Source organism: Myotis brandtii, unplaced genomic scaffold (genome assembly GCF_000412655.1).
Source record: "Myotis brandtii unplaced genomic scaffold, ASM41265v1 scaffold509, whole genome shotgun sequence".
Classification (NCBI taxonomy): domain Eukaryota; kingdom Metazoa; phylum Chordata; class Mammalia; order Chiroptera; family Vespertilionidae; genus Myotis; species Myotis brandtii.
In genome coordinates this window covers 514,007-523,301 of record NW_005369409.1, presented here as the reverse complement: position 1 = coordinate 523,301, position 9,295 = coordinate 514,007, and the positions used below count along the sequence as shown (strand labels likewise).

The following is a 9,295-nucleotide window of genomic DNA, read 5'->3' as shown; positions in this document are numbered from 1 at the left end:
CTGGGAATCAGCCATAGCTGCTTGCTCCGCCCTGTTGATTCTGAGACCCCGCCCCATCCAGGCTGCTGCAAAGCCTTTTGCATATGAATGCCCGGGTCCTTTACAATCTGACAACTACCTAACAAATTGCAGCTGGGCCAGACAGACCCAGAACTTCCAAGAGAAGGCCCAAGGCCCCACAGCAGCTTGCATTGCTTCTCAGCTGGGCCTCATCTGGGCACCCCCAAACCCCCAAAAAAGGAAGGGGAATCTGCATATCTCTTCATAGCTCCTGCTGGGTAACCTCAGGAAGAGGCTTAATTAGCACCTCCTTAGATCCAAGAGCCAGTGTACCCAGTGGTCAGAGTGGGACCACCCAGATTACAACTCCTCAGATTCATAAGGAACACACTCAGGGGGCAGACTCAGTGAGCACCAAAGCCCCACTGAAGCAAGTCTTGCCCCAGAAGGGTGTCTTCAGCACAGAAGTTCTCCCACTGCAGACACAGCTGATTCTCACTGCCAATTGGCCTGGAGGTCAATTCCTCCCAGTGACACCTAAAACAATCAAGGCATAACTACAACAAGACTGTGCACAAAGCCCACAAGGGGGTGCACCAAGAGTGTCCACCTCAGGTAACTGGGGAGGCTGAGCCACTGGGCCCTGTAGGACACCTAGCACACAAAACCACTCTACCAACACAGGGAAGCAGACAAAATGCGAAGACAAAGAAACAGGTCACAAATGACAGAAATGGAGGACAGCAAACGACTGGATATAGAGTTCAAAACCACGGTTCTAAGATTTTTCAAGAATTTTATGGAAACCGCCGATAAATGTATTGAGATCCTTAAGAAATCTAGTGAGACCCTCGATGTTGTGATAAAGGACCAACTAGAAATTAAGCATACACTGACTGAAATAAAGAATATTATACAGACTCCCAACAGCAGACCAGAGGATCGCAAGAATCAAGTCAAAGATTTGAAATGCGAAGAAGCAAAAAACACCCAACCGGAAAAGCAAAATGAAAAAAGAATCCAAAAATACGAAGATAGTGTAAGGAGCCTCTGGGACAACTTCAAGCGTACCAACATCAGAATTATAGGGGTACCAGAAGAAGAGAGAGGGCAAGATATTGAAAACCTATTTGAAGAAATAATGACAGAAAACTTCCCCTACCTGGTGAAAGAAATAGACTTCCAAGTCCAGGAAGCGCAGAGAACCCCAAACAAAAGGAATCCAAAGAGGACCACACCAAGACACATCATAATTAAAATGCCAAGAGCAAAAGACAAAGAGAGAATCTTAAAAGCAGCAAGAGAAAAAAAGTCAGTTACCTATAAGGGAGTACCCATACGACTGTCAGCTGATTTCTCAACAGAAACTTTGCAGGCCAGAAGGGAGTGGCAAGAAATATTCAAAGTGATGAATAGCAAGAACCTACAACCAAGATTACTTTATCCAGCAAAGCTATCATTCAGAATTGAAGGTCAGATAAAGAGCTTCACAGATAAGGAAAAGCTAAAGGAGTTCATCACCACCAAACCAGTATTATATGAAATGCTGAAAGGTATCCTTTAAGAAGAGGAAGAAGAAGAAAAAGGTAAAGATACAAATTATGAACAACAAATACACATCTATCAACAAGTGAATCTAAAAATCAAGTGAATAAATAATCTGATGAACAGAATAAACTGGTGATTATAATAGAATCAGGGGCATAGAAAGGGAGTGGACTGACTATTCTTGGGGGGGAAAGGGGTCTGGGGTATGCGGGAAGAGACTGGACAAAAATCATGCACCTATGGATGAGGACAGTGGATGGGGAGTAAGGGAGGAGGGTGGGGTGGGAACTGGGTGGAGGGGAGCTATGGGGGGGGGAAAAAGAGGAACAACTGTAATAATCTGAACAATAAAGATTTTTTAAAAAAGGGAAGGAACGAAAAACTGTAGAAAAAAATGGAGTACTCCAATTTGAACAACAAAGCGATGGTTGCAAAATAACATATTTGCCTAAAATATTGTCAATCAATGCTAACTTTGAATATTTATATAATCTATCTGGTGTAAAAATAAAAAACTGAGACAAAAACAAACATACATTGATTTGACAAAGTAACTATGAGATTGTATTTTGTTTCCAATTTTGATTGAATTTATTAAGGTGACATTAGTTGATAAAATTATATAGGTTTCAGGGATACTATTCTACAATACATAGTCTGTATACTGTATTATATGCTCACCACCCAAAGTGAAGTCTCCTGCCATCACCATGTATCCCCCTTTTATCCTCTTCTACCTGCCCCTGATCCCCCATTCCCTCTGATAATCACCATACTGTTGTTGCCTGTGTCTACAAGGTTTTTTTGTTTGTTTTTGCTTAATCTCTTCACTTTTTCACCCAGCCCCCCAAACCCCTTCTCTCTAACAGCTCAGTCTGTTTTCTGTATCTATGAATCTGTTTCTATTTTGTTTGTTAGTTTATTTTATTCATTAGATTCCAAATATATGTGAAATCATATGGTACTTGTCTTCTCTGACTGGCTTATTTCACTTTGCCTAACACTCTCTAGGTCAATCCATGCTATCACAAAGAGTAAGATTTCCTCCTTTTTTTTTTTTACAGCTGAGAGCATTCCATTTTGTGAATGTACCACAGCTTCCTTTATCCACTCATCTACTGATGGGCACTTGGGCTGCTTCCAGATCTTGACTATTGTAAATAATGCTCCATTCTGAGGTTGTGTTTTGAATGCAAATCCACAATCTCTTATACATAATTCTGAAATCCAAAAAGCTCTCAAACTCAGAAGCTATATAAGGTAGTGCCAAAGTTCATTTGGCAGCAAAACCTAATTTGAACTGTTTATTCTTTTAAGTATTAGTGTTCTTATGCTTTGCTGCAGAAATACTAATATGTTTGATAATGTGTTGCCTCAGGCCCTAATGGAGCTATAGTACAGCGTGTCCCCCAAAAATGTATACACACTTTTAACAGATGATAGCTCAATTTTGAAAATGAAATATATTTTAATAAACACTGCATTTATAATTATTCAAAGTGTGTATACATTTTTTGGGACACCCTATATATGGCAATTACTCTATATTACCTTTCTGAAACACAAACAGTTGAAAATTCTGAAACACATTAGGCCAAAGAATTTCAAAAAGTGAGGACCTGTAGTTACAATAGCCATACAGGCAGAGTTCCATCTAAGCATGTAATACAGCAGAGCATTAAACTGAGTATACTGTGCATATCACACTTGGTTTTCAAATCAACTCATTAGATAAGCACTCCATAAAAGGAATTTAAAGTTTTATTATAAAACAAGATTCAAGTAAATTCCACTAAAATCTAAATGGGATAAATGGAAAATCCTAACATAAAGAATGAAAGGAGCCCTGGCCGGTTTGGCTCACTGGATAGAGCGTCAGCCTGGGGACTGAAGAGGCCCGGGTTCGATTCCGGTCAAGGGCATGTACCTTGGTTGCAGGCACATCCCCAGTAGGGGGTGTGCAGGAGGCAGCTGATCGATGCTTCTCTCTCATCGATGTTTCTAACTCTCTATCCCTCTCCCTTCCTCTCTGTAAAAAATCAATAAAATGTATTTTTTAAAAAAAGAATGAAAGGAAACTTGAAACATTCAACCTATGTTGAGAACACAGTTTTAAGTAAAATCTACTTTATAAAATTTTTAAGATTGGAGGGGGGGAAAGAGGGGCTGAGGTGGAAAAGCATACAGTGGGGTTAAATGGTGATGGAAAAAAAGAAAACAACAAAAAATAAGATAATGAAAATTATTTTTATAAGTATTATTGGGGGGAGGTGAAGTATCATTGACCAGTTGACCCAAACCCTAATAGTCCTAGTGCACTGTCTCATAAGGGTAGGGAAATCCATCTACTTTTTGGATTTCTTTCTTCCTTTAGCTTGTTAGTATTAAAGACAGAAACATCTGTTCATGTCATTAGAAAATAACTGATAAGCATCTGCAAAGAGTTTCAATGAAGTAAATTTAATTTTTTCAGAAAATTGCATAGGACACAAAGTTACTCTGGCTAATTAAAAAAGTCCTATGCATGGTAAGACAGTTACCGATCATATTAATAAATACCTACTGAACTACTGGTGCCAGTCTGATTTTCCTTAATAAATGACTGCTAATTACTTCAGAGAAAAATCATTAAACATTGATAAAAAATTTTTGTTATTTACCAAAAAAACTTTGTTTAAAATACCTTCCAATGATGGCATAAAAATAAATGGAGAAAGGCTTTCTAGTAAATCTGTAAAGAATTTATAAATTATATTTTCCTAAACAGTAACCTTGCATTTGATTGGCTTCAGGAAAAGTTAAATAATGTAGTTATTCAAGAGGGAGTAAGTACAAATTACACATTTTTTAATTTATCTTTGCATACCTGAAGATTGACAAAATCCAGTATGTGAAGACAGGACTAAATTTTCAGTCACAGGCATAATTTTCTGCTCATCACTGCTGCCCTCGCCTACAGAATTCTGAGCATCATCTCCTATATCAGAAGAAGATGAGGAAATAATTTCAGCTTGCTTCCTTTTAGTGCTTGTTCTGAGGGAGTTTCTCATTTTCTCCTTGGCATTGCCTGTCTTCTTTTTAGTGGAAGTTCTTTGCTTCTTCAACTTTTTATTATCTTCAGAACTTTCCTCAGCATCTGAAGATGATGAGCCACTTCGTACTTCCTTGGGATTTCTTTTTGAATTTAAATTTCGTCTTTCCCTCAATTCTATTCTTTTCAATTTCTTATCAGAAGAATCATGACTTTCTTTCATGGAATATTTCTCAGTATCAGATGATGAAAAATCTTGTCTCTTTCTTGATCTCTTTTCAGACAAATTGCACCTTTTCTTATCTCTTCTGAATCCTGCATTCCTACACCTTTTTTCTTCTGAAGAACCACAACTATCTCTTTTCCCTATTAACTTCTCAGCACTAACAGATAATTCATCCTTCTTTTTAGAAGTTTTACCCTTTATTTTTTTACTTTTCCTTTCCCCATCAGTTGTGTCATTCTTATTTTGTTTTATTCCTTCAGAAAAATGACAAATTTCTTCTCCCTCAGGTAATATCTCAGTGCCATCAGATGATGATTCATACTGTTGTTCCATCTTAATTACTTTTTTCTTCAAGTCTGTAGTTTCCTTTTCTTTTTCCTCAGTCCCCTTTTTGCTCACCTTTTTATCATCTTCAGAAGAGTCATCACTGTGCTCTGTCTTTGAGAACTTCTGAGCAATATCAGATAAGCTACCCTGGACTTTCTTACAGGTTTTAGTTTTCAGAAGCTTACACTTTGCTTTAGTTTCAGCCACCTTTTTGTCCTCTGGAGAACTACAACTCTCCTCTTTCCCAGAAGAAGGCTTATCAGAGGAAACACCTCGCTGCTGCTTCTTAGAGAGTCTACCTTTTAATTCCAAGATGGTTTTGTCATTATCAATTGTGCCTTCTGCTGAAGAAAAACTCTCTCTCTCTTGTTTCCTTTCAGCATCATCAGATGATCCTTCTTGTGCAGCCTTCAAACTTTGCTGCCCTTGATTATTCATTTCTTTTTTACTATGTTTTTCATCTTCCGAAGAATCATAATCTTTTTTATTTGGAACTCTGTTTTTGGATGTTCTAGCAGCTCCAATTTTACTCATGCTCTTTATCTCTTTTTCTAATTCTGAGTCATAATTGGAAGATTCAGACTGATTTTCTCGTTTCTTTTTAGAAATTATAGACCTTTTAGCAGATTTGCCTTTTTTAATATCAAAATCTGAGCCAGAAGTAGAACTTTTTCGTTTTCTTTTTCCTTTATCATCTTTCCCTGTTTGAGACTTTAAATCATACAAAGTCTTCTCATGATTTATATGAGTGTCATTAATGTCAGTATCTGAAGAAGAACTATGACTCACTCTGGATACCTCTTTGAGGATTGTTAGCATTTCATCAGAATCTGAATTTTGATCCATAATCTCTGTCTGCCTAAGTTTAGACAATTTATTAGTTTTAGGATTATCTGTAACACTGTCAGAAGAATTCTCCTTATCTTTTTTTCTCATTGGACCTGACAGTTTTTGTTTATTCTTAACTGTCTCATTAATTTCTTCATCGGAATTAGAAATCGCAGGGTTGTTTTCTGGCTGTCGCCTCAAGGGTGTAGTCTTTACACGTGGGGATCTTCGAAGATCAGATTCTTCTGAAGGTAATAAAACTTCACATTCAAGCAAAAGTGCATCATCATTTTTTTCCTGTCCAAGTCCACAGTTCTCTGGCTTGGGGCTCAGACCAGAACTTTTATAGCCATCTTTATCTTGTAGAACTTCCTGACAATCAGCACCTTTAACTGGGGAATTAGAAAGGGAAACAGGGGTAAGTTTAACAAATAATTCTTTTGTTACTTTAGCTGTAGTTTTTGATTTAATACCTCCTCTGTTGTCTTTTGAAGTAATATTTAATTTTACAGAAGAACTCTCTAGTTCTTGCTCATTGCTACTGCTGCCATCTCCCTGGTGATCAGCTGAACTCTGAACTTCCATAGCAGTCTCAAGATTTTCAAAAATGTCTTCTGGAACTGAGGAAGGAACAGATACAATATCCATGTCCAAGTCTTCAGAAGTGTTAGCAGGTTCATACTGAGGTTCTTCTTTTTTATCAGATTTCTCATGTTCACCACTGGTACTTTTATTTGCTCTTTGTTCCGCTACTGGAGTACTGTGATCCATGTGCTCACTGTCTACTTGCTTTTTTGAGAGTTTGGCTTCTGATTTTGAAATATCCTTCCTTTCCAAAGCACAGGGTTTTTCTCCTTTTCGTGCTTTTGTTTCACACTTAGCATCTATAACTTTATGCTCTTTGGTATTTTTCTCTTTGTTTACAGCATCCAAACCTCGAATCTCTATATTCAAATTTTCTTCTAATGCAAGATGAGCTTTCCTGATATCAGCCAACACAGATTTAAAAGCCTTAAGCTGACGTAACTTTGTAGCAGAATCAATTTCTGAATTATCTGTTGACTGCTTCAAAAACTTAACGTAACTAGAGTTCATGTTGGCTGTGGTCTCAATCAATTTTTTTGCCTTCTTAATCATCTCTTTGGGCACAATTAGTGCTGAATAAGAATAGGTTATAGAACCAGAACATGAATCACCTAATTTCTTTTCTTGTCCATTACAATTTGAACTATTTTTCTTTGGAGAAAATCTGGGTGTATGGTCACATACTTTATTATTCTTTTCATTGTCAACTTTTATCTTCTTCTTATTTTGTTGCAACAACTGTTCTAAATTTTCAAATACGCTGTTACATGCAGTAACCAAGTCCAACAAAGGCTCCGGGTGACAAATGTAGCAATACCATTGATTGTTTTCATCCATTATGGTAGACAGCTCTTTTCGGCCAAGGTTACGCAGAATGCATTTCTTACAGAAGGCATTATGGCAAAAATCACAACAAATCAGGTTTCCACCTTCTGCACACCATCTGAAATTATTAAAAATTAAAATATTACTCCCAAATGAAACTCATTTTACATTATTAAAACAATTTAAGCCCAGCTGGTGTGGTTCAGTGATTGAGCATCAACCTGTGAACCAGGAGGTCACCATTTGATTCCCAGTGGGGCACATGACCAGGCTGCAGGCTTAATCCCTGATGGGGGGCATGCGGGAGACAGCTGTTCAATGATTATCTCTCAGCATTGAAGTTTCTGTCTCTTCCCCCTCTCCCTCCCTATCTGAAATCAATAAAAATATATTTTAAAAATAAATAAAACCATTTAAATTTTCCTGACAGTAATTTTAATAGTAAAGCAACTGTTTATTAGAAACTTAAAACAGCCATAAACCTAAGGCTTTCTGGAATAGAACAATCGTCCATTAAACACATCAATAAAAATAATACAAAAAATGGATCTAGTAACAGATTATGTAAGAATTCCCCCTTCCAAAAGAGTAAACAACACTGAATTTTAGTTAATCTTGATATATTACCTACCTACATTGTTCATCCATTCCATCTGAGTCACGGCTAATATCATCACTCATGTAATATTTAAAGCAATTCTATTAAAAAAAAAGAGAGAAAAAATTTATTCAAAATTGGTAACATACATAAAGGGGAAAAAACTTTATTCTTAAGTCATTAATAAGTAAAGGGAATATGTGTGTGTGTGTGTGTGTTTATTATAGACAATCAAAAAAAAAAAAAACAACACTAAACTACTCAACACTAGTACTTTCCAGACATAGGAATAGCTCAAGAAAACAATTCCTTCAAATAGATGTCCATGTCATCAAGCACACTATCCCTTCTATAAATGTTTATAAAATATTTTACTAAAGCAAATTTCTGAACTCTTACGACTAGCTACTTAAGATCTACATTAAAATGTATTAAATGTCAAGGCTAAGCAGGGGGCTTTCTTCCTGCTGGATCAGTTTGCTCTATTCCATAAAGGCACCAGCACAGACACTGAGGAAAGGCTGCTGTTTCTCTTAGCTATATGCTTATGGCATTTGTTTCCTCATCCCTTAACATTTGGCAATCTGGGGAAGTTGGTTGAAGTGCTATGTGGAGCCCTACCGTGGAGCTGGAGAAAAACACAGGTACAGCCAAAGGAGTTTGTAATGTGTAAAGTTGGCTTCAGTGGGCCTGCCTGTCAAAAAAGTGCCTTGCTTCCTCCTCTTAACTGGAATAGTTGTACAATAGATGATCTAATGTCATTGTCCCTTAGTTGACTTGTTTAAACAAGAATTCCCTGTTAAAGCAACAGCAATAACAATGAAACACTGCAACAGATATGTGCCTGAGTCTTTCCTCCACTCTGGCAATACTCCAGATAAAAGAGACAAATTATATAAATACTAGAGGCCCAGTGCAGGAAATTTGTGCATGGGTAGCGTCCCTAGGACTGGCCGGCGATCAGGGCCTACATGTGGGGTGACCAGCAGGGCAATCGGGGGGCTCCGGCTGGCACCTGCCTTGGCCAGCCTGGTGTTGCCCGCTCGCTGGCCCCACCCCCTGTCACTGCTGCTGGTCGCCTCTCTCTGCGGGGCGACTGGCGAGGCGATTGGGGGAGCCCCCGCTGGCACCCGCCGTGGTTAGCCTGGGGCCTGTGGGCTGGGGGCAGCGTACTAGAGGCCCAGTGCAGGAAATTTGTGCATGGGTAGCGTCCCTAGGACTGGCCGGCGATCAGGGCCTACATGTGGGGTGACCAGCAGGGCAATCGGGGGGCTCCGGCTGGCACCTGCCTTGGCCAGCCTGGTGTTGCCCGCTCGCGGCCCCACCC

General features: G+C 38.6%; 1 protein-coding gene across 7 annotated transcripts in view; it reads right to left on the bottom strand.

The window, feature by feature from the left end:
- ATRX (alpha thalassemia/mental retardation syndrome X-linked) overlaps window positions 1–9,295 on the bottom strand; it is a 304,287-nt gene that overhangs the window by 207,801 nt on the left and 87,191 nt on the right. For 6 of the 7 annotated variants that reach the window (XM_005877140.2, XM_005877143.2, XM_014548452.1 and 3 more), the window contains 2 exons: window positions 8,002–8,069; window positions 4,415–7,488 (listed from right to left, as the gene is read on the bottom strand). In XM_005877140.2, coding sequence (XP_005877202.1) covers window positions 4,415–7,488; window positions 8,002–8,069 — 3,142 coding nt within the window. The remainder of the gene's footprint in view (window positions 1–4,414; window positions 7,489–8,001; window positions 8,070–9,295) is intronic. The other variant, XM_014548451.1, reaches the window with a different exon arrangement.